Consider the following 26,105-nt stretch of genomic DNA (forward strand, 5'->3'; position numbering starts at 1 on the left):
AAAAAAAAAAAAAAAAAAAAAAACTCTCTAGCAATCCTTAAAAATATTTCACTTATTCACTTTTGATGAATTTTTTGAAGTCTTTCAAAAATCTTTATAAATTAGAATCCAATAACACCTTTTAAAAAACTATTTATTTCAAATGTGTCCTTAATATCCGACCTGTTTTAGAATTAAACAACTTGACAAGAACGATTACTGTATATAAGTTAATTGTCAGTTGGCTTTTTTTTTGAACAAACATATGTTTCATTCCATTAACATAGAACACAACATACAGCATAAGGATCATTGTTTAGAATACAGCAAAGAAAAGCAGAGATGAGAACTAGTACACCAAGTAGATAGATATTGATAAGGTTCATCGAGATTGTAGACTTGAGAGCTATGAGCCAATTCCTTGCAAGGGATTTGGAACCTGTGAGGTCAAGAAATATCGATGCTTCTTCCATGGATACTTCAATGGATGAAGAGATCGCCATTGTCTTGGATCGAAGACCAAACGGCGTTGAGGAATCTAAGGCTGAGAGCATTTTCACAAAGAAGATGCTTACCCAAAGGAGGGCTTTGCCAAAGGTTTGAGCAGGGTTATAAGTGCTCTGGTTGAGGATATGTAAAGGGGTGGTAGCGGTTTTAGGTTCATAAGGGAAACACTTGAAGGTGTTGTGGTAACCCCCATTACATTGAATTGGGATCATAATGCCACTAATCTTCAGGTTCTTAGACGGAAACTTCAAAAAGTTGATGATAAGCAGTTTATCGGGTTCAGGATTCAGGCGAGTTAATGGAGGGAGCCTAAACATACATCGGTAACCACAGTGCCCTATGGACTGGATCATAATGCCGATTATATTCAAGCTGCTATCTCCAAAGGCAGAGACCCTAGGTGGTACTAACAGCAGGTTGTCTAAAAAATCTTTAACCAAACTAGCAACCAAAGGTAGTTTACTAACCAAATGCAGTCTTCGAACAAGAGGTTTTATAAATCTACACAAAGATTGGCTAGAATGGAAGAGAGTTGAGTTCTGCTCGAACCTGGGTACATGCGGAGAAAGCTCTTGTGAGACACCTTGAGTTAATGGGCTCAGTTGCCTTAATGGGCCGAGAATTGGTGGATCCACTAAAGAAACCCCTAGTTTTCCAGTCGGATGCAGGGGATTGCTCAAGCGGCGGCCGGATTGAAGTGACATCGGCTTCAGGGGGTAGAACATCTCCGACGAGGGGGAGGATGTTGGGTGTAGGTTGATAGCGGGGCTGGAGGCATCAAAAGAGAAACCAAGAGTCTTATGGTCTCCGATACCCGAAGGCAAAACCAGAACGAGATGGCCGTCGTGTGCCGCCGACGACTCCACCAGGCAAGGCGCATATGATGGGCTAAGAGGATTTGCTCCTGCCATCGTCCCTACTTGGTCTGAGATCTCTTCTTGGTGAGATGAGAACCTAGATCTGAAGGTTGCTGGATCTTTTGATACCTTTTCCGGGAAAGAGGTAGGTAGCGAGTAAGAGCTGCAAAACTCTGACCAAACGCAGGCCTCCTTGGATTTAGAATCGGCTAATTGGTGCATGGTGTTGGTGAGGGGTCGAGAGGGGTTAATAGAGATTGAGAACTTAAGAAAAACTAGGAAAAATAAAAAGAGGAACCAGAGAGTGCAATAAACGAGAGGGAGCGATCGGGTTATGTCCCGACGCCGGCAAAGTTTTCCTTCGCCGGCGTCGGAGAAAAGCGGTGGTGAAGGTGTCTCGATTCTCGTGTCTGGGAGAAAAGGGGGTTTCTTTCTTTTCGTTAATTAGTTAATTGTCAGTTGGCTATGATGGCTATGCGCCCAGCATTATCTCCTAACATCTTTAGATTAAACCCCCGCGGGGTGGTGGTGATGAGCACCTTTTTCCATTTTGTTTTTATGATAACATACATTAATACTTTTACAACAACAACAAAATGATACGGGTATTAAAAAAAAATGATCCCGATAATAGTTTTTACTAATTTAAAATCATATAATAGGTGATGATACAAATATATATGGATGTATCATAGATCAAATCTATTTTTTCAATGGAGGAGGGAGGTGTGGTAAACAACAACATTTGTGATCAGCTACAGGTGGAGCGTGTTTAATGCATATTTGAAAAGTAGGATCTTCCCCCGGACCTGTACATATGGTCTTGCAATCATTATCAGTTTGGCAAGGACCTTTGTAGTTACATCTCCCTGAAAACAATATAGTTAAAAGGAAAAAAGATACTCAGCTACACGAAGTATGGTTCAATACATGGCCACACATCTCAACTTTAAAAATGTATTGTCAACTACACGAAGTATATGTATTGCATGGTCACATATACCAACTATATGATGACATGTGCTCAACATCACAACCATTTTATTCCGGTACACCGTTCATCAGAATCCGGGGTTGACCAGTATTGACCGGCGTTGACCGATGTTGACCAATAAAAATATGCATTTTTTTTGTTTTTAATATTAGAAACCAAAAAAAAATAATTTAGTTCAATTATTTAGGAATCATTTATAGTGTTTTACATTGTAAAACATATATGGATCCAAAATAAAGATATATTGTATATAATTCCATTAATCTAGTCTTATGATAGTTATCTTTTTCAATTTCAAAACTTAACTAAAATTGAAATAAAAATCATTCATAAGATATTAAAACTTAAATTCAAACCAGATAATCTTGTTATAATAAATCAAATAAGATAACTATTTATTTTAACTTTATTAATTTTAAAACATCAACTTCTTACTTAATTTATCTAAATAGAAAATTAATATTATTTAATATTCTCAACCACAAATAAATATTTCTACAACAAAAATACTCAGAACCAAACCCAATACATATCAAAATCATTAGAATTATTGAAAAATGTTATATACTCATGGTAAAGTAAAAATTTTAATATCTGAAAAAATAATTAATGATTTTTCATTTCACTTTTATTAATTTTTGCAATATAAAAATATATGATATATCTGTTAATTCATCCAGTCTTATAATAGTTAGTTTTTTTTCTATTTATTTGATTTATTTAAATACAATGTTTTTTGTTATTTAATAAAAGAAATATATTTGATTGTAAACAACAAAAACACACAATATTTATTTTTAACATATAGAAGATCCAAAAAATGAGTTTGCAAAACAATATATTTGACTGTAGAAATATTAGTATATACATATATAATTAATATATATATATATATATTCAAAATAATTATTAATAATTTTGTTTAACTATTAGTTTAGCTTCAAATTAAAAATACTAATTATAAGAATGAATATATTAAAGATGTAAACAATTTTTTTTTGGTTTCTAATATTAAAAACAAAAAAAAATTGCATACTTTTATTGGTCAATATCGGTCAACGCTGTACTGGTCAATCCTGGATTCAGATGAACAGTGTACCGGAATAAGATGGTTGTGATGTTGATCACATGTCATCATATAGTTGGTATATGTGATCATGCAATACATATACTTCGTGTAGTTAACAATACATTTTTAAAGTTGGAATGTGTGGTCATGTGTTGAACAATACTTCGTGTAGTTGAATATCTTTTTTCCTAGTTAAAACAAAGAATGTAAATTGTAGTTACATCTCCCTGAAAACAATATGGTTAAAACAAAGAATGTATATTAACTCGATAATCTAGCATATATGTTTCTTATTGGGTATATTTCTTATTAGGGTTTATTTTTAACACCCAATAAACAAAGAGAAATACAATATTACCAATTGTTTGAGCAATGGATTGAGAATAAAAGAAGACAAAAAATTAAGAGCAGAAACGCAAGTTGAAATTTTTGTGCGGACATTATTTTAGCTCTTTTTTTTAGTGAAGATAGTTTTTTTTTGGTTAGCTTTAGAGCAAAATGATCATCTTTCTTTATATAAGGGATTTAGATGGTGTGCATCCCTTTTTTGTTTTTTATCAGATAAAGAAAGATATATCTTTTTTTTTTTGGTCAAACAAAGAAATATTGAAAAATTGTTTAACATATCTCAAGAAAATCTTGCATTAGTTATAGACCATGTTTTTAAAACCGGACCGGTAACTAAACCGGGAAAGCTTCCGGGTCATGGGTCAATGTGGTTCAACCGGGGTCAACCGGGTTCAATTGAACTTCTGGAGAAACCTTCTTGCATCCGTTTGTATTTCCTTTCACTCCTGCCAAGTGTTGTTTCATTCTGTTGATCCCACCTCCATGATTTTTCTTACCACAGAAATCACAAGTAAGAATACTTTTTCCATTTGAATCTAAAGTGTGAGTGACATGTTCCCATGCTGAATCCTGCTTTTGACGAATGGAACGTTGCGAAGGTAACTGGTTTTCAGTATTTGTATTATTCTCTTCTGAATCATTCTCTTCCATTATGTACACTAGGGGAAAAAATGAAAATCAAACTGATTACCAAAACATGCACTGATCAAACAGCTTTTATTATAAAATAATTGGTTTCAATAAAATTACCTTGACTTTGAAGATTTGTGGCGTGAGTTGCAGAGACTTCAAACTAGAAGAAAAAAAAACCCTACTGAATTACGGCTATGAATTTATTTTTCTTTTAAGAAACCCTACGATCGTTAAAAAGAAGCTAGAAAAGGTAATTAATAAAATTAATTGCACTTGTTTTTAAGAAAAAACTTAGAACCCGGTTTTAGCCGGTTTAATGGTTCACCGGTTTTTGGGTTTTTGGCGGGTTGATATGGGTTTTTGTCCGGTTCAATTATCTTTGGGTTTTGATATTAACCCAACCCGGATACAAGCCCGGTTCGCGGGTTAACCCGGTCCGACCGCCGGTCCGGTCCGGTTTTGAAAACATTGGTTATAGAAGATATATTCACTGTTATTTGAATCAAATTTAAATAAAGATTCATTAGTCTCATATCAAATATTATATGATAAATCAAATAGTTACCAAAAGAAAAAAAATACCAAAACAAAAAATATGACAAATCAAAAATGAGGTAAACATTAAAGAAACTACCAAAATAGACCAAAAAATAGAATCATGACTGTTGACTATTTTTTTTTTAATTATCCCATATATATTAATAGAGAAACTTTTTGGCAAAAAGATGAGGTGTCAGCATTACAGAGCTCATGACACTCTTTCCTTTATTTGTCAATAGCTTTTAAAAATATTTACATTTATTTACTATTGTATTTTTCCAAAAATACAATTAACACCCAAAATTAAATTTTTATATTATCTTTCTAATTTAATTATATCCTTTAATTATATTTTCATAAAATCTTTAATATGAATTTTTAAAAATCCTTTGTTCATATGATATAATAATACAAAATTGATATTATAATAACTCTCACGGGTTAATTTTAATTATTATACAATTTTTTAATAGATATATACTATATAATCAAATTTTAAATATTTCAATTACTCATAAATATAATAAATTTTGTAAATAAAAATTACAGTAAAAATATTAAATAATTATTTTATACCGCACTATGTGCGGACGGTGCGGGTTGTTACTTAGTTTTCGTTTATTTTTGGTGTGTAAAAACCATGGCCAAATCAAACACAACACAAACCGATTTTTGTTAACCCCTAAATCGAATTCTTCTTAAAAAAAATCTATCAAATCCGATCCAGCATTTATTTTAAATCAAACATTAATTTAATTAAAATTTCAAATTGGTTTGTCCATGAACCAAACCAAATCAACTTAGCCCAAATTGATTGATCTTAAACCGGACTATCAAACCGGGTTAATCAATCACTGAAGTCACTTTAATTTAACCAAGTCAAAATTAAAATCCACCTTTCTCGAACAACAGATGGGTAGCTTGTCGTATTGCGCCTACTATCGAACCACAAGGGTTGGTGATATGGAGCTTTTTCGGTTTTTCCCATATATACCCATAACGTCTAGAGTTCGAATACACTTTATACCGTATTTTTTTTCAAGTGTTGAGACTTGAGTGCACCCATATATTTTTTTCTTCATACAGTGTTCATCATCACTAATGTTTTTAGGGGGAATGATATAAAAAGCAGGAGCCTTATTATATTTTCCTCCATTTTTGATAAACATTCAGAAGCATTGTTACACATTATCACTCTTGTTTGTTTATTAACTGTGACCTAATTTTCTGGTAAATCTTGCTTAATGTTAATACTATTTTTTTTTAATACTATATAGTTTAATGATGATTTTAAGATAATTTAACTAAACTAATGTTTAATTTTACCTGACATTTTTCTTTTTCTTTTGGACAGCTGATTTTACTAGACATTTATACTTTATGGAATACAATTATTATTTTTAGTTCCTTGATAAATCATAGATTATACCTATTAATAATTTGCTTTACGATTATTGGTAACTAGGTAGTAATCTCTGCTACAACACTAGACAAAAGTTCTATATAGATATTAAATCCGTAAAATTGGATTAGAATTTTTTATTTGAAATATATAAATTAAGTGCAAGTACAATATTGGTATCAAATCCAAATATAAATTTTTAGTTTGGTTTTAATTTGGTCTTGTCCCGTTCTGTTACATCTCATCATATCCTGTTCTATCTCGTTTTGTCACGTCTCATCCATTCATGTTCCATCAAAAAAATTTGTTTCATAACCATTCTCTATAATAGTTACCCATTATAATTTTTTTTATTTAAAAAGTTTGGCTAAAACATTTAAACGAAATACATGAACTCTCCATTTGGATATTTTTAATTTACATTTAGTTAGTAAAAATTAGAATTCTCAAAAACTCTCAAAATATTTTCAAAAATACTAAATTTTGTTTTTGTGAAATAGTTTATAGTTTATTTGACAATCAGTCATTGTGTTGTCTATATAAGAAATCGTAATTATTCGGCATAGTATTTAACCTCTGATATCAGGCACAACAATGTTTTTTTTACATAATCATAATTTAATCATTTTAAAGATGTATAATATTTCAATATGGATGGTGTTAACAAAACAATAAAATGATGATTACCTTTGTTGTAGCAGCAAATTAATAATATTTAAATTTTTTTATTAATATTGATCCAAACTGCTCGCCATATAACACTCTCCTTTAATTTTTAAATAATTTTTTAGAAGTGTAAACGTTAATAATATTGTAAAATTTTCATATGTTTAAAATTTTATTATATTTGTGCACTCCAAAATCTCAATGACTAAAATACATGTAGTTAAGTTTTAATTTCATTTACTGTATATGTTTAGCTACTAAAAATAACTTAATTACTGTATATGGGTTTCTTCGCGTCGCATGAAGACTATTATAATAAAGTGGAAGATGAAAGTATTATATAGACTGAAATCGTCAAACAACATGTTAGTTAATATTACTCTTTTCATAAATTTAACATTGAGTTTTACAAAAAACAATTTTAACATTGAGTAACAGATAATTTTTTAATATAAATTTTAAATGTGTAAAAGTGAGTTAGAATTTGTTATTTGATATACATATAAATTAAGACTTAAGTGTATGTACATTGTACAATATTGGTATTAAGTCCAAATATTGAATTTTAGTTTGGTTTTAGTTTGGTATCGTCTCGTTCCATTACATCTCATCATATCCCATTCCATCTCGTCTTATCACTTCTCATCCACACCTGTCCATCAAAAATTTTAAGTCTCATAACCGTTCTCTACAATAATTACCCATTATACTACCCATTATACAATTTTTATTAAAAAAAAAATTTGGCTAAAAATTTAGATAAAATACATGAAATCTCCATTTGAATTTTAATTTACATTTAGTTTAAAATTATAATTCTCAAAAGCTCTCAAAATATTTTCAAAAATACTCAATTATTTTTTTTCTGTGGAATAGTTTGTAGTTTATTTTACAATCGATAATTGTGTTGTTTATATAGGAAATGGTGATTAGTCGACATAGTATTCTACAAAGTCGGGGTATCTTATGGCTAGAAGAGAGGCGTGTCGTGGTATTATGGAACCCCGACTGAGTTCTGTTAAGTGGAAATCAGAGGTTTGGGCTCTACATATTTCCCCTAAGCGAAAATGTTCTTGTGGAAGGCTATTCATGGTGATTTGGCTACTGGAGCGCAATTACGAGTCAGAGGTGTACCTGTAGAAGAGGCCTGTAGTTTCTGTGGAAGGCCTGAAACAGTTCTACACATGCTTTTCCAATGTCCGTTTGCAGTGGCAGTATAGGAAAAAGTTCCAGTTCAATCGACAAATTTCCATCGAGATTTAAGGGAAGGGATAGTACTAGTAAATAAATTATCATGTCTCCCACCCATAGGTCTCACTTCAGGCCTCTTGGCTCCCTGGATTTGCTGGAGTCTTTGGAAAATTCGAAATCAAAGAGTTTTCAGATCACCCCCCTGCAGTGTGGAGGAAACGTTACTGCGAGCTATTCTAGAAGCTAAGGAGTGGACTTCGGCGCAATTAAAGCTTCCTCCTTCACCTGGATGCACGATAAACAAAGGGGCTTTGAACGTTTTGCCCAAGCACGATAATTTGGTCTTGTGTAGGACGGATGGAGCATGGAGACAAGCTATAAAGGTCGCAGGCATTGGCTGGACCATTACAAATCCTGTGGGGATCACTTCTCACCACTCGGCGGTTTGTGAATTTGTATCATCACCTCTTATGGCGGAAGCTTTGGCCTGTAGAGCTGCTGTTCTGGATGCGTCAGGTAAAGTGTTACTCATCTTCTGGTGGAATCTGATTGTCAACAACTGGTGGGGGCTATCAATGCCCGATCAGTCTCTCTCGAAGTTCATGGAGTTGTATCTGATATTATTATTGCTATTTCTAACCTTAGTGCTTTCGTTTGTCGTTTCATTCCTAGAGCTGCTAATTCTGTAGCAGACTCTCTTGCAAAACATTATCTGTTGTCATTTGAGCAATTTAGCTCGTAAGGTTTAATGAAAGTTTGGGTGCACAAATTTTTTTTTTTTTTTTTTTTTTTCATCATTGAATCAACAAGGTCCGATTCATAGCCAAACTCTACTACGCGGGGTAACGCGACTTAGTAGAGTCGAACTCCGGTGGGATTGGTCGCAGAGATGGTGCTGTAACCACTTAACGCGACTATGTGATCGATGATTCTACTTTGGTGCTGGTTTCGTTGGTCCTCATGATCAGTATATTTTTACTGTCAGATGTATCCCGCAGTATTATGAACGGGGTTTTGGCTGGTTTGTCCGTTGCAGGACCTGTCCGGAGCATAAGCAACATAAGCCAAAGATTAGGGTCCAAAATTTTATTAACCATTAAAAATTAAAAAAAATCTCAAAAGAAATTAATAACTGGTTAATAAAACCCATAAAAATGGTTAATAATTAAAAAATTAATAAAATGATGAGATTTATGTCAAAAAGTTTATTATCTTTTGTTTGGTTTTGATGATTAATAATTTTCTTTGTTCTTAGTTCTTACCTTTAAACTCCTCATTTTCTTTCGTTTAAAAGTCTAACATTTAAAAATGATAATAAATTTTTAAATCCCGATTAGGCATTCGTAAACGTTATTATTTAAGACGTGGTTCGTCGTGGAAGATGATGAAGAGAAACTGACAATGAACAACATCTTCGTCGCTTTCTTCTTCCTCTTAACGAACGAAACACATGATATTTAATATGATAACATACAAATTACAACAAACAAAAAAAAAATGATCCGGATAATAGCTTTTATTAAAGAATTTGAAATCTTATGACAGATGAACATATAAAATGTATGGATGCGCGTCAATGTAGATCAAAACTACTTTCAACTGGAGGACTGAGGGGTGGTGCACAACAACATTTGTGATTAATTGGAGGGTTTTTAAAGCACAATAGAAAAGTAGGATCTTCCCCTGGACCTGTACATATGGTTTTGCAGTCATTATCAGTTTTGCAAGGACCTTTCCAGTGACATTTCCCTGAAAAATAAATAGTTAAAACAAAGAATATGAATTAAGTTGCTTTAGGATCCATAATTTTTATATAGGGTTTAGTATTTAAAATAAAATATTACCAGTTGTTGAAGCAATGAATTGAGAAGAAAGAAGAGAAAAAGCTAAGAGCACAAACGCAAGTTGAAATTTTTTTGCAGACATTTTTTGGTTTTTTTCTAGGTTTAGAGCAAAATGGTCATCTCTCTTTATATAAAGCATTAGATGGTGTAATCCATTTTTTTTCTTAAATAAAGAAATATATATCTAAAATATCTCAAGAAAATCTTGCATTCATTATAGAATATATATTCCCTATTATATGCACCAAAATTAAATAAAAGATATATTCATTAAGCTTTTTCGGTCTCATATTATTTATCACAAAATCAAAGATATAAGGTCAACATAAAAGAAACTTTAAAAATAGACCCAAGAAAAAAGGAAATAAAAAAAAACAAAAAGACAAGTCATAATTAATGGATTCACCCCTAAGGGTCAATCTCTCTTATTCACCCTTTATTAGTTAAGGAAACAAAATTTTAATTAAAAACAAATTATGTAGAATTGTAGATCAATCAATTTTAAAATGATTAATTATAATATTCTATTATATTTTTAATTATAACATTTAAACCCTAACTATTTTTTGATAAACTCAAACCAACATATATAATTTTGTTTAATTGTGTAATTTAAACTCTAACCACCTTTTTATAAACTCAAACTGAAATACAATTTTGTATTACTGCATTGGCAATAGTATAATTATATTAACCTGTTTTAGAACTAAACTAAACCTTAATATCCGAACTAAACGACTTGACAAGAACAATTACTAAATTAAATGTTGATTGAAAGTTGAATAACACCCGGCATTAATTCCTGACATCAAAGGTTCGAAGTTCGAATTACAAGGGATGGTGTTATAGAGCTTTTTCGGTTTTTCCCAAATATACCCATAACGTCATGAGTTCGAACCCACTTTATACCGTTTTTTTTTTTTCATAAAGTGTTCAGCATCACTAATGTTTTTAGGGGGACTGATGTAAAATGCAGGAGCCTTATTATATTTTCCTCCATTTTAAACATTCAGAAGCACTGTTACAAATTATCACTCTTGTTTGTTTATTAACTGAGACATAATTTTCTGGTAAATCTTGCTTAATACTATATAGTTTTTTTGAATACTATATAGTTTAATGATGATTTTAAAATAATTTTACTAAACTAAAATTTAATTGTACTAGACATTTTTCTTTTTCTTTTTTACAACTAATTTTACTAGACATTTATATTTTATGGAATACATTTTTTTTTTCAGGTCCTTGATAAATCATGGATTATACCTATTAATGACTTGCTTTACGATTATTGGTAACTAGGTAGTAATTTGTGCTACAATACTAAACAAATTTTTTATATAAGTTTTAAATTCGTAAGATGGGATTAGAATATGTTATTTTGAATACATAAATTAAGTGCATGGACAATATTGGTATTAACTCCATATATCAAATTTTAGTTTAGTTTTAATTTGGTCTTATCCCGTTCTATTACATCTCATCATGTCCCGTTGCATTTCGTTTTGTCACATCTTATCCATTCATGTCCCATCAAAATTTTTGTCTCATAACCATTCTCTATAATGATTACCCATCATACAAATTTTATTTAAAAAGTTTTGGTTAAAACATTTTGACGAAATACATGAATTCTCCACTTGGATATTTAATTTACATCTAGTTAGTAAAAATTATAATTCTCAAAAACTCTCAAAATATTTTCAAAAATACTCAACTTTTTTTTTGTGAAAGAGTTTGTAGTTTATTTGACAATCAATAATTGTGTTGTCTATATAGTAAATGGTAATTAGTCGGTATAGTATTTAACCTGTGGGATATGGCAGGACAATTTTTTTTTATAGATAATCATAACTTAATCATTTTAAAGATGTATAATATTTTAATATAGATGGTATTAACAAAATAATAAAATGATAATTATCTTTGTTGTAGCATCAAATTAATAATATTTTGAATTTCTATCAATATCCATATAACACTCTCTTTTAAATTTTAAACAATTTTTTTTAGAAGTGGAAATGTTAATATTTTAAACTTTATGGAATACAATTTTTTTTATTAATTCCTTGATAAATCACGGATTATACCTATTAATGACTTGCTTTACGATTATTGGTAATTAGGAAGAAAAAAATAAGGACAACTCACAACCATGACTTGAAATTAAAAAAAAAAAAGAAAAAAAAAAGCTTACGACTGGAGTAGATTTAAAATACACTGGGTCGGGTCGGGTCGGGTCAGGTCGGGTCAGGTCAGGTCAGGTGGTTTATTTCCTTGTTTGGTACTCAAAATGTTTTTTAAAAATTAAATTTTATTTTCTTTTCCTTCCCTCCTATTTCCGTTTCTTCTTCTCCAGCGACTCTCCAAAGTTGTCTCCGATCTGCAATCTTCACAAAATTAAAGCTCGAATCCAGTTCTGGGAGCAAATACGAGCCTCTGAAACCTTGAGAATCTGTCTGTTGAGGTGTCTCGTGGGTTCACACATCTATCTTCCCGATTCAAGTTAGAAAATTCTCCGGTTAGGGTTTATCAAGACCGACTTAAATTACACAGATCAGGTAAGATTGATTTATGTAGAAGCACAAGATCTTCCGATATTGTCTTCTTTGATTTCCAATCTTCATTGCATCATCGATTTTGGTTTATCTGTGCAGAAATCTCACAACGCGGATCGATCTGTCATTTGACTTGAAAACCTCAGCTCTTTTCAGGAAGATGGTCGGTTGTAGAATCATGATGGTTTGGTTGATTCTCTTTTCAGTTGCAGTTGCTCGATTTCCACCTGATACTGATCACGCAGTCGAGATATTGCGTTCAATTGCTCAGCAGCTTGGATACCCACAGGAGCTTCTGAAGAGTTGGCAAGGGAATGATCCTTGCGGATGGTTTGGAATCAACTGTATGGAGGGTGTCATCACGAGTATCGCCTTCATATCTATGAATTTGACAGGAACAATTTCCCCGCAGTTCGCTGATCTCACGTCTCTTCAGGTGCTTGATCTTTCACATAACCTCCTTACAGGCACCATTCCTCTCGAGCTCACCATGCTGAATCTGAGAATTCTGGATCTTTCGTATAACAAACTTCATGGGACACTGCCGCACTTCAGGAACGTAGATCTCAACACTGAAGGGAATCCGGACCTCGAGACAAACAGCGTTCTTGTTCCTTCGCCAACAAGGAACAAGAACAAATCAGGTATTGTTGAACTCCTGCTTGGTATTTTCGTCGGTGTAGTGATTGCTGGAGGAGTAGCTTTTGGGATCTTTCTGTTCAGGAAAAGGAAGCATCACATTCTACGACTTCAGAATGAAACAGTGACAAGTGGGCAGCAATGTGGTGATGAATACATGGAAGTAGACAATTATGTGATTCCCCTTTCGCTTCTCAGGGAGGCTACAGAAAATTTTAGCGAGCAGAACCTGATTGGGAAAGGTGGTTTTGGATCAGTCTACAAAGGGAAACTGCAGAACGGAGATGTTGAGATTGCAGTGAAAAGAATGGGCCAAAAAGTGTTAAGAGGAAAAGGGGATGAAGGGTTTAGAGCCGAGGTGTGCACGTTAACCAAGGTAAACCATAGAAATCTCGTAGTTCTGCATGGGTATTGCGTCGAAGGAAACGAGAGATTGTTGGTTTACAGGTACATGTCTCAAGGAAGTTTGAACAGACATCTATTCCAGTGGAAGGAAGAAGGGTTGAAACCCCTTGAGTGGACTACACGGCTTGCTATTGCCTTGGATGTGGCCAGAGGGGTAGAATATCTGCATACTTTGGCTCTTCAATGTCAGAGTTACATACACAGAGATCTGAAACCGGCAAACATCCTTCTGGGAGATGATATGCATGCAAAGGTTTCTGACTTTGGATTGGTCCGGGCTACAGAAGAGGGCAGAGCATCTATCAGGACAAAGTGTGTGGGAACAGCTGGTTACATTGCACCTGAATATCAAAGTAAGGTTCTCCTTTAATTTCATCTGTAAATATCTATATCTGATCGATTTCTGACAGCTCAAACATTTGTAATTGCAGTGAATGGAAGGGTAACTACAAAAGCTGATGTGTTCAGTTTTGGGGTCATTCTGATGCAACTAGTATCAGGGCAGGCAGCTTTAGACGAGAATCGATCTGAGTATGATCATCACATCTCCACTTGGTTCAGGAAGGTTTTCATCGACAACAACTCCATTGGAAAAGCCATTGACGAAACCATCGAGCTCAACGAAGAGACCTGCAGCGTCATTGATGAGGTAGCCAAACTGGCAATTCACTGTTGCGCCAAGGAACCCGCACAGAGACCTGAGATGAGTTTTGTTGTCTCTACGCTGGCATCACTCACAGTGCATTGGACACCTAGTGAGATCAGAGAGGAAGATGAAGATGATACAAGTGCAACAATTTCAGGGATCATTAAAGGATGGAAGGAGCGTGAGGTCAAAGGAGCCAGCAGCAGCATCTGCTCCTGATAGTGTCTCCTTCAGTATCACTCGATATCTTGTGTTCTCATGCGGTAAAGTTTCTTTCATCTCTTGTTTGATTTCCTTACTATATGGTCTTCTCTGCTTTTTATTCTTATATCGATTGATCTTTGCTATGTGTCTGCCTTTGAATTTCTGTCAGCTAGTGGTGCTGTTGTTGGCGATGAGCTTCCTGGTTATACAGTCTTAGGATGCAATACCATCACTGGTCACCATACCGTGGTTGGTGTTAAATGTCCAGACTTGAAGTACAAGGTGTGTTCAATTGCTATCGTCTTTATTTCATTTAAGTTGGAGACTAGAAAAAACCAATATCCATCAAGATTTCATGCCCTTGTTGCTTTGGTTGAGTGTTGTTGTTTGTTTTCAATTGGCAGATGTGATTTAAAGATTGTGAGTGATGCTAATCAATTTTTCCATTGAGAAGATATTGGAGCAGCATGATTTGTTGGATTGCTTTTCTGAGATTTACACAAATCCAACCTCTGTTGGTGAAAATGGGAACTTGTGGATCTTGCCGTATCATGGTGATGCATTGCCTCCACATAGCTGTAATCTCTGCCCTTCAAACTTATGCAAAGGTATTGTATCTTTGTAAACTATATAAGCCTCTACATCTGCCTAGTTAGACTTGCAAGTTTTTGTTCTGAAGCTTGAACTATCCACTGGAATTTGGGTTTAGTTTTCAGTCCATAAGCTAAAAGTTTCGTTTCTAAAGTTGTCCTGGTATGGTGGAAAGACTTGTACTTTGTTAAGCTTTACCAAATAGATTGGATTACGTTTTTAGGATTTTGACTAGTGAATATGTTCATGATTCTTCAGGGTCTAGTGATGTATCATATAAGTGCTTCTTCTCCCCATGATCAAACTCCTACAAGGTTTATCTACCTTGGATGTAAAGTGTGATACAGCTTGTATGTATGGTGATTGAAGAAGAAGCTTTAAGAAGGTAAGACTGAATCTTAAAGACAAGCAAGAGAAGAAGAAATTACAGAAGCAAACAAGAACCAAAGGTGGCTTCGTTCAAGTGTTGGAAAGCTTCTCAAAGAAACAGAAGGTTTCACCTATTGTGTTGGCTCAGTATGCTTTAGGTCATTACACGGAGCTTCATGTCTGTTTGTCGGTGAGAGTATAAAAGAGGAGCAGCCACGCCTTTGGGCTCTTGGTCCAGTCCGTTTCTTCTGCGGCTATGCTAAGGGTTTAGAAAGTGACAGACTTAGAGAGAGTTTGGGTGATAGATGTGTACTCGGGTTCTAGGATTTCTCTGAAACTCTCTTCTCTTCTTCTCTTCTTCTTCATGTAATCTCATGGTGTAATGGGGTGTGAGAGCTAATCTTCATGTAAACCACATCAGAGGTGTTTTCCGATTCATCAGTGGAGGTTGAGAGCACCGTCTCTCCCCAGACGTAGCGACTGCGGTCGTGAACTGGGTTACCAAAGTTGTTGCGTTGTTCTTGTTGCGTGAATCGATCGAGAGGTCAAGTGAGGATTGAGGTTTCTATTCTCTAACATTGGAGATGGAGGAGGTGACTTTCTGCCCGACATTGAAGCTGAGAGAGTGCGATGTTGTGATGCCGAGACAATTCCTCACTGATCAAAGCAGAAGTCAAGGCGTGGAGCAATGCAGAGGAAATACAGAGAATCCTTCTGCAACTTGTCAGCACAATAACTAAAGAATAAGAAGATTCATAACACCATCCTTTAAAATCAAAAAAGTGTTTCTGATTGATACAAAGGGTGATGAAAAAAAGAACATGTGTTTTGTTCCTCTTCACTTAATTAATGTAGGCATTGTTTGTTTTAGTCTCATGGTGATGAATATTTATGGCTACCGACCATCGTTGTGCTTATTTGATTTTATATTTCGTATATCTAATGATTAAACTAATCAGAAACTTGAGATAAACTGAAATCCAAAAACTAAATTAACTGTTTGAAAATTTTGCAAAACTTGGAACAAAATCATTCCGTGTGTATTGTTGAGCTTGAAGCAATTGGTGATGGACTTGTAATTGCATAAATGCTCTTTCTTCCCGCATCAGTTTCCGCTCTGCTTCAATACGTGACACTCTTTCAAGCATAGACTCTTGCGCACTCTCCTTCGATCTCCCAGCAACCTCAGTAGTTTTAATTCCAGCCGTGTACACAACATGAGACATGACCTCAGTAGTCACTGCCGTTTCCTTTTGTTGTAGCAGTACTCTTGGACATACATTGTCATTGTAGCCTCAAACCCAGCTCTGTCCTTGCTGGAACTGAACTAGGAGAGCTTGATATAGCAACTGATATCTGCAGACTGGAATGACCTCTTGGGAACAGATCATGCTTCTGGAAAATGTGCAGATTGTGTTTAATAGTCACGTTCTTCAACAAGAGTTTGATGGACTTTGGATCAGCTCCCCTTGTCTTCTTAACAGCTGAAAGTAGTAGCAGGTTTTTAATTGTGTTCTTCTCCCAGATTACTCTTCTACTCTCAGTTGTAAACCATTCTTGAAATTTCAACCAGCACATGTACCACAACTGAATGTGCAGTAGCTTGATGCCCTCTCCTGCAGTTTTGGAAACGTCAATGCCCAACTGTGAAGCAAAAATGCAAAAATTCCGTTCCAAATGTAGGAAAGTCATCTCCCGTGGAAGGGTAGATATGTTGGGAGCTCCCCAGTTGTGCCATAACTGGTGAGTTATAAGACCACATAGAAACTGTGGCATATGGTTTGAGTAACACCACATGGAAAAAATGGAAGTATTGAACCCAAATTCCATGAAAACTGAGACATTGTGAGCTGCAACAGCAATTGATTGTGTAGCACAACAGAAGACTCTCCTTTATCATACCGTAATTGCTCTTTAAGCTTGAACTTGAATTTCCAAGACTTCAAAGCTTTGGTGTTCTACCATGTACAATGTGTTCTTTCTCCGGTTTGAATAACGTATATGCTAGAAAATGCAGGTTACCGCCAATGGAATTCTGATACTTAGCAATAAGTCCTTTAAAGAGCTGGTGTGATCTTTGACCTCTCCAGCATTTGAGCCCTTAAATCTAAACATGTCATGTACCCAAAGCTCTGTCAAGCTCCCTTACCGACTTGTAGTTGTATCTAAGCTCGTCATTCTCTTTTTCTTTGGTTTAAAATTTGAACATCCAAGCTTTCAAAAATCGCCTCTTCTTCTTTGATTTCAGTCTTTCTTTAGGTGGAGACATTTGTTCGAACACCTTGTGGGCAGAACAACGTTTGGTGATACTTGCCACTTGTTGGGGAAGAATATTGCCAAAATCAGATGGCCAGAATGTGACTGTACTCGATATTTCACCAAAACTGTAGATGGGAGATCCTCTCGTACGTATCCTGATGTTGGCTGAACTGCATCACTCACTGTCATCGTCATCTTTGGTTGCAAAATTAATTCTGTTTGTGACGAGATTGACGTCTTCAACCTACGCTTCTTTGCTTCGATCGTGCTTGGTGATCAGCCTGACCACGTCTGGATCATCCCTTGCACCAAACCAACTTTAAGTTGTTCCCAAGATCTAATTGGAAACATCTTCGATCTCCGATTAAACCAAGACGCAGCGTCACCATCAAGCAAACCGTAAGCCAAAGCCAATTTGTTTGTCCTCTGAGTAATCAAAGCCAAAACTCTAAAAGAATCCCTAAAACCATTATCCAAGCAAAGTTTTCGAATATCATCACACAAGGTTAAAACTTCAATAGTAACCTGAGCTCTAAGATTTGCCGCCAATTCATGATCATCAGCTTGTAACCCAACAACATTCATGGTATGATCTATGTTATCCACAACTTCTCGCTGTCAATCATATTTGCCGCCAAATTCATGATCATCAGCTAGTAATAATAATAAACACATTCAGTGTTGACTATTTATTTTGTTGGTGTGTAAAAACAATGGCCAAATCAAGCACACAACACAAACCAAATTCTTCTTAACCCTAATTAAAGTCGAATTCTTTAATTTTTTTCTAACAAATCCGATCCAGCATTTAATTCAAATCAAACATTAATTTAGTTAAAAGTTTCAAAATTGTTTCTCCTTGAACCGAACCAAATCAACTTAGCCCAAACTTATTGATCTAAAACCGGATTAATCAACCACTGAAGTCACTTTATTTTATTAAAGAATTTGAAATCTTATGACAGATGAACACATAAAATATATGGATGCGTCAATGTAGATCAAAACTACTTTCAACTGGAGGACTGAGGGGTGGTGCACAACAACATTTGTGATTAATTGGAGGGTTTTTAAAGCACAATAGAAAAGTAGGATCTTCCCCTGGACCTGTGCATATGGTTTTGCAGTCATTATCAGTTTTGCAAGGACCTTTCCAGTTACATTTCCCTGAAAACACAATAGTTAAAACAAAGAATATGAATTAAGTTGTTTTAGGATCCATAATTTTTATATAGGGTTTATTTAGTATTTAAAATAAAATATATATTACCAGTTGTTGAAGCAATGAATTGAGAAGAAAGAAGACAAAAAGCTAAGAGCACAAACGCAAATTGAAACTTTTGTGCAGACATTTTTTGGGTTTTTTTTCTTAGGTTTAGAGCAAAATGGTCATCTCTCTTTATATAAAGCACTTAGGATCCGTGCTAGAGCACGGGTTGAAATTCATTTTATTTATATTATAATTTTAGAATAAAGTACGATTTCGAAAATCACGACTAATGCTAGATTAGGATCTTAAAAACTTTTAAAATCAATTATATAAGTTATATTTTATTCTAAAATTATAATATAAATAAAAAGAATTTCAATCCGTGCTCTATCACGGGTCCTAATCTAGCATTAATGTTTAATTTTAATAAATAGAATACGATTCCGAAGATCACGATTAATCTTGTTAAATTAGCAAGACTTTATAATTTTTTATGATTGAGATAATATGTTTATCCCTTTAATAACTTTTTTTATTGATGTGGTTTATCAATAAAATCTGTGGAAAATAAATTGATAATATTTTGATTATAGATATTTGGAACCATACACGTGATCTTCCGAAAATAAAGTTTGAAATATCCATGAACTATCAATTTGGAGTAACCCGTTTAAGATTTTCGGTTTTATTTGTTACAATTAATATATGAATTAATTTATAACTTATATATAACCTGTTTGTAACCATTTATTAAAATTATAAAGTATACGAAAACAATGTTGTGTACTTAGGGGATTAAATGGTGTACATCCATTTTGTTTTCTTAAATAAAGAAATGTATATCTAAAATATTTTAAGAAAATCTTGCATTAATTATAGAAGATATGTTCCCTATTATATGCACCAAAATTAAATAAAGGATATACTGTATTCATTAAGCTTTTTCGGTCTCAAAGATATGAGGTCAGCATAATTAGAATGACCTTTATTTTCGGTCATTAGAATTTTCGGTCTAAGAGTCAATAGACAAATGGTGTGATAATGCCGCTGTGGGAGAAGATTTCAGACAGTGCCTTACTAATCAAAGCAATAGTGAGGAACGTATTAACAAACACACTCAGTTCAGACTGTTCAGCCAAGTGTTCAGACGATATCACCAAAGTCTGATATACAGCTTCGGCCAAGTGTTTTCTTCATTGTGTTGGCACATAACATGCTTAAATTCATTATTCCTTGAACAGAGACCCATACAAAAATAGTGAAAGGAAATGTCATTTGTGTTGCTCACTTTGGTATCATTACAGCACATTGAAGACGTATCCTACTTACATGATCCGAGAGAGTGAAGTTAAAAATTTACAGTTTCTCTTCGTGGTTAGTCTAGATCTCATTCTCATGTCAAATGGTGATCTTAAATTCGTTTCATTCTTCTTGCCCCTCCATACATCTATACAAAGCATAGCTTGTTTGATGACATCATTTCTCGCCTTTTCATTGCAGGATAAGTGAACTGAACTTGAGTTATGAATCTTGAATCGTTCCCCTGTAGACTGATAGGGGCGATCCATGAAGTCGACTGTCAATAGCCATATTCTAAAATCCTGCTGCTGATGCGATTTTATCTCCAGCTTCAAAGTTCTTCTTTCAAGATTATCTGAGGCTCCACCACGTCCCGACAAAGTCTCAAGATGTCAGACCATGGATAAATATTGAGCTAGTCTAGGAATTATCTGGAATTATATTACTATGAATCCATCAGATTCTCCTTTCGTTAGGTCTTGCATTCTTGTTTTTTCCCTCACAAAGCATGTCCCGATCATACAGATTCAGCTTGGTTAGGTAGTGTTTTGTTCATACCTGTCACCATGTTGTTCCATCACAAAGAAAATGTTACTCTAGAGCTCATCTTGACTGAGATAAGGCTTATTAACACCTTCAAGCTTTTGAGAACCTACACCTTATACAGTCCTACATCCTCTTTCCGTATGAATGCTCATATCACCATACAAGAAAGGTGTAATATGGGAGCTACAGGGCGTTGAGTTTCGACAAGATAGATTTTGTAACTAGACTGTTAGTGCACTTAACAGCTTCGACCAGCTGATACTTATGAGCCTGTGGCATCGGAGCACACTTGGCAATAAAATGTAGCAAGAAGTTTCCAAATTTCAGAGATTTGGAATACCTTGCGGCCAACTCCTGAACCTTGGAAACAAGACAATCAACAGAATCTTGGGTTAAAGGGACGTCGTGGAGCAAGACGTTCTGGAAAAGGATAAACAGAGATTCATTCCATGTTAGATCTTCAGATATAAGATCTCAGTGGCAAGGAAGGAACAGAAACCTCCTCTCTTCAGTTCTTCCACAAAGTAACTTCTGGCAAAAACCAGATGTATGACCCAAGTGCAAGCATTCTTTCAAAACCCTCGAAATCACCTCACAGATGAAGTTGTTTATCCCTTTTTTCCTGAATATCAAAGGGAACACCAATGCATACTCAGCTGCTCTTTGGTGGATCTTGCAAAACTCGATTGTTGCAGACATTAACACACGAGAGGCGGATGTCTCAAGAGACAAAAACTTGGGAAGCACGATCGAACATAGAACCTGGCTTGGCCAACCAAGCTCATCTTCCTCAATTCCACTGTGCAAATTCGAAAGCAAAACTGCAGCAGTCTCATCATCTGCATTCCAAGGTTCAATCAACGCCAAAACTCTAAAAGAATCCCTAAAACCATTATCCAAGCAAAGTTTTCGAATTTCATCACACAAGGTTAAAACTTCAATAGTAGACTGAGAGCTAGTAACCTGAGCTCTAAGATTCGCCGCCAATTCATGATCATCAGCTTGTAACCCAACAACATTCATGGTATGATCAATCGTATCAACAACTTCTCGATGATCTTCTTCCATATTCTCATCTCTGATGAGACTCACCTCCTCTCCATTCCAAGAATCAACAACCAGCATTTCTGAATCTACTACATCATCATCGAATGAGACAGGAAGCCATGGAAGAATTGTACCAGTAGAAGCAGCTTTCTCAGTGAGCCAATCAGGTACAGAGTCAAATTCCTCCCTAAAGCTATCTTCACTAGCAGAAGCCAAATCTAGATGAGATATCCAATCAAACTTTGGTTTAGGAATTTTGTCGAGCAGGTTCTGTGCATCTCTCTGAACCCAGAAATCAACAACTTTACTAGCCAAAATTTCTCTAGCCAGCGATACCAAATCACTAACGCGAAACCTCTGATACTCGGAAAGAAGGAAAGATAGAATCTTTGACTGAACCATGTTGGGTAATGTCTCAATGAATAGAACCCTAACGGGAAAAAAAAAAAAACAATTTTTATCAGCAACCCAAACATAGAGAAAACAAAAACAAAGTCCAAATCGAAAATCTGGGTATTACTTCTTCGTCATCGGAGATGAACTCTGATGATCGCATTGTTTCTTAAGCAACGAAACAAACGAGCTCAGGTTGATGGGCGCCGCCGCGGCAGAGGAGGTGGAGGAAGAAGAAGCCTGGTCTAGCCACAGCGAAGCCTCGGTTCCCGGCGAGGAACTATTCAAGAAAATGTCGAACAGCGGAATCCACTCCTCCATCTTCTTCCGTTCCTTCCCTCTCTCAAACCAACACCGTAGCCGACAAGTCTATCTATAAACGAATTTGTCTGTCTCATGAAAAGCGCGGGAAAGCGGTGCCACGTGGCTAAATCCACGTATCTGCAAAAGCTTTCGTTGTTTGGGTTTTGTTTAGCCACGTGGCTAAATCCACGTATCTGCAAAATCCACGTATCTACAAACACAAGTTTTATTTTTCCGCTAGTTGTGATTAGGCCTGTAAACGGAGCGGATATCCGGTTTTTTTGAGATATCCGTATCTGTATCCGTATCCGTTTTATCAGTAATTTGTTATTCGTATTCGTATCCGAAAATTTCGGATATCCGTTATCCGGATATCCGTTAAAAATTCGATTATCCGCGAATATCCGCGGATATCCGTAAATTTTTTTTTTTAAATATACGTATTTTGGGCTAAAATACATCGTATTTGTATAAAATACCATGTATTTTGGACAAAAATACCGGATATCCGTATACAAATACCGGATATCCGTAAAAAACCGAATATCCGTTTTAAAATTTAGTATTATCCGTATCCGTATCCGAATATAATACATGGTATCCGAGAAAAAACGGATATCCGTTATCCGTTTTAAAATTTAACACTATCCGTATTCGTATCCGTATCCGTTTTATCCGATATTTCACTATCCGTATTCGTATCCGTTTGTCCGGATATCCGTTTTTTTTGGAGCGGATTCGGATACAAATACGGATATCCGCGGATAGCGGATAATAATCTCAGGGCTAGTTGTGATGCGTTGTGATGCAGAAGCTTAATCATTAGGACTTTAATTAAATAGGTGTGATAATGAATCGTACATTGACTCTTATAGAAACATCAAGATTCAAGAGATGAACCAATTTTTTCAAGCAGAGTAGTTAGGACTACTTTTTGTAGTTTTGTACTTAGCAGAAAGTAGAAACTAGATATATAGTAATGAAATGAAGGCTGGTATGTGATATGAGTCAATAGTCTTAACAGTTAATTAGTAACATTTTTCAATGCATATTTAAATTTTGAATCATATACTTTCAAAAGGAATTTACGTCACCATAGGAGATCCACTTTCTTTTTAAGCAACTTTTAGGATTATTTTTGTTGTTTAGTATAGAACAAATGTGGTGACAACTGGAGAGTAGTAAAAAAGGTAGTCTTAGCAGTGATACTTTGATGCTTTGAAAATTTGAAATAGTAATATAGATTTTTCTAAAATATCTATTCGTAAAATGCTAATTGAAATGTCTACACCGGTAGATTGTATCATGGTTACCCTTGTATTTGTGGTGTTACAGTTCATGAGGTTTATGCAAACTTGCTAAGACATCAATCTATTTAAAAAAAATTTCCTGCTGCTTTTGCAAAAAGAACAAAAGAAATTCACAAATAATATCCGTAAAGTGACATTTTTAAGTGAGATGCGATTTGAGATCATAATACTGCATTGACAATAGTACTAAAAGGTCAAAACGAAAACACAGGAAACATAAGTATAATTATATTATATTATATTATATTGACATTATCGAAAGGTAACAACCATGATGAACATAATTATGATTATATATTATACTGACGACATTCATAAATAATTGCGACACGATCATAAAGAAGACCAGTGTAATCCTCTACCGGCGTATTATTTTCCTTAATAATATCATTTTTTTAATATAGCTATCACCATGCATCGTGCCATAATTAATAATTATGCTTCAATATTCTTAGGGCTTCTTGCAATGGAGGACCTTGAAATCGCAGTTGGGGGCTATCTTCTTCAAGAAAATCCTCGCCGTGTCCTCTTGAAACACCGTCGCATCACCCTTCTCCACCAGGACCGCTTCAGTGATATCCTCGAATTCTTTGCCTCCGCTACGAGCCACGAAATCAACCAGCGCAGCTTGTACTGGCCCTAAACTTGGGTTATACGCAGCCGATTCAAGGTACCATCCTCTGTACACTTTGTCATCGCACTTCAACGCCACTCCAGACGGAGATTTGCTGTACGGCGCGTACGATTTGTTCGCCGCCGCTAGAGCCCTGCACTTAAGATGGGGACACTTCTCTAGATCAGAGCAGATCTTTTCGGAGGTGTCCAAGAGGACAAGTTGGTTATCGCGCTGCGCTAGAAGGAGAGGGTAGTCTTTCGGGAGGAGATATTCAGGGCCGAAACTCTCCGGCATGAGGCTCTCGATGCTCTTGTACTCGCCTATGTCCTCGTCTGATTTTTTGATCAGGATTTCGACTTTAGGAGGGGTGCCCAATTCCTGATAGAACTGGCGGCAGTGGCCACATGGCGCACCAAATTTGGTACCGTCATTGGAGACGGCTATATGAGTGAGCTCTTCTTCCACGGAGTTGAGAGCGAGGTTGGTGACGAGGAATTGCTCTCCGTGGATGGAGTGGTGAAGAGGAACGCCTTTGAATTCGACATTGACGCCTAAGAAGACCTTACACTTTGATGTGACTCCAACGACTCCGACTCCGAATATGGAGATTGGAACCCGAGCGAGAGACAAGGCCTTCTTCATCAGCTTTGGAAGGTCACGGGGGCCGTGGATGCCCACTTCTGCTGCTTCGCTAGGGGTGTAAACGAACTTGTTCTCTTGTGCCATTTTTCTCTGTTTGATTTTGGGATCTGTGTGTTTTTTGGGATGTATTATGTTTGTGAGAGAGATTGGAAATGAGATGAGAAGTGGAGAAGCAAGTCCTTGCCTATTTATAGAGGTGTGTTTGCGTCGTCTGTGTGCTTTACTGTAAAGGTATTTTTTAAAAACGTGTTTACATCATTCCATAATATTGATTGTTGTTGATTGTGACTATCAATATATAACTAAAAAGTTGATTGTGACAACATAACTAAAAAGTTGATTGTGACTATCAAGATTCATGTTATTAATCACCTTTTATGCAAATTAGTTAGGGTTATGTTTATAATTTATAGTAAGAAGTAATGTAATGAATAGTGGTAAAATATTGTTTATTAGTCCTTAACTCGTAATTATAAACATTTTGATGGTTTGAATAGCAATATAGGTAAAAGATAATATGGTAGTTTTTTCACATACGCAACCAAGATAAAAAACAAAAAAAGGTGATTATGACTCTTTTGAGACTCATGAATTCTATCTTATATATTAAGCAAAGTAGTAAGGTTATTTCCTAGATTAGTATGAACTATCACTATCATCATGAAAAGAGCGGTGGAAAAATTATAATTCAATAGTCTTTAACTCTTAAATTAGTAACATTTTGATGGGTGGAAGTAATATAGAAAAAAATTAATCACATACGCAACCTATTAACTACAAGACAAAAAGGTGACTGTAACTATCAAGTTCATGAACCATTTTTTTTAGTAAGATTCATGAACCATTTTTCATAAGTAAAGTAATTAGGATTATTTTTAGTATAAAATAATGTAATGAAGAGTAGTAAAAAGGTTATGGAATAAAGAGTGGTAAATAAGGATTAGTTTAAGGGATTTGTAAAATGTACTATAACTCAAAGAAGCCCTTAATTTAATAGTCCTCAACACTGTGACTATTTTGATAGTGTCACGTCTATAT

At 35.0% G+C, this 26,105-nt stretch overlaps 4 protein-coding genes and 1 pseudogene across 4 annotated transcripts; 3 read left to right on the top strand and 2 right to left on the bottom strand.

Moving 5' to 3' along the window:
- LOC109127903 lies at positions 8,063–8,928 on the top strand. The gene is given in 4 exon segments (XM_019233486.1): positions 8,063–8,196; positions 8,260–8,462; positions 8,541–8,693; positions 8,696–8,928. Coding segments are annotated over 4 exon segments (723 nt in total).
- Positions 12,749–14,497, top strand: LOC104733219 (receptor-like kinase TMK2). The gene is made up of 2 exons (XM_010452818.1): positions 12,749–13,985; positions 14,064–14,497. Exons 1-2 carry the CDS (start codon positions 12,749–12,751, stop codon positions 14,495–14,497), a joined length of 1,671 nt encoding a protein of 556 aa, XP_010451120.1.
- On the top strand, positions 14,537–16,359 carry LOC104733220 (annotated as a pseudogene).
- On the bottom strand, positions 20,990–22,534 carry LOC104730366. Its single transcript, XM_019234007.1, has 2 exons — positions 22,324–22,534; positions 20,990–22,233 (listed from the first exon to the last, which is right to left on the bottom strand). Exons 1-2 carry the CDS (start codon positions 22,515–22,517, stop codon positions 21,231–21,233), a joined length of 1,197 nt encoding a protein of 398 aa, XP_019089552.1. The 5' UTR covers positions 22,518–22,534; the 3' UTR covers positions 20,990–21,230.
- Positions 24,027–25,218, bottom strand: LOC104730367 (cytidine deaminase 6-like). The gene has a single exon (XM_010449528.2). It carries the CDS (start codon positions 25,149–25,151, stop codon positions 24,261–24,263), a length of 891 nt encoding a protein of 296 aa, XP_010447830.1. The 5' UTR covers positions 25,152–25,218; the 3' UTR covers positions 24,027–24,260.

The sequence above is a fragment of the Camelina sativa genome, chromosome 12 (genome assembly GCF_000633955.1).
Source record: "Camelina sativa cultivar DH55 chromosome 12, Cs, whole genome shotgun sequence".
NCBI lineage: Eukaryota > Viridiplantae > Streptophyta > Magnoliopsida > Brassicales > Brassicaceae > Camelina > Camelina sativa.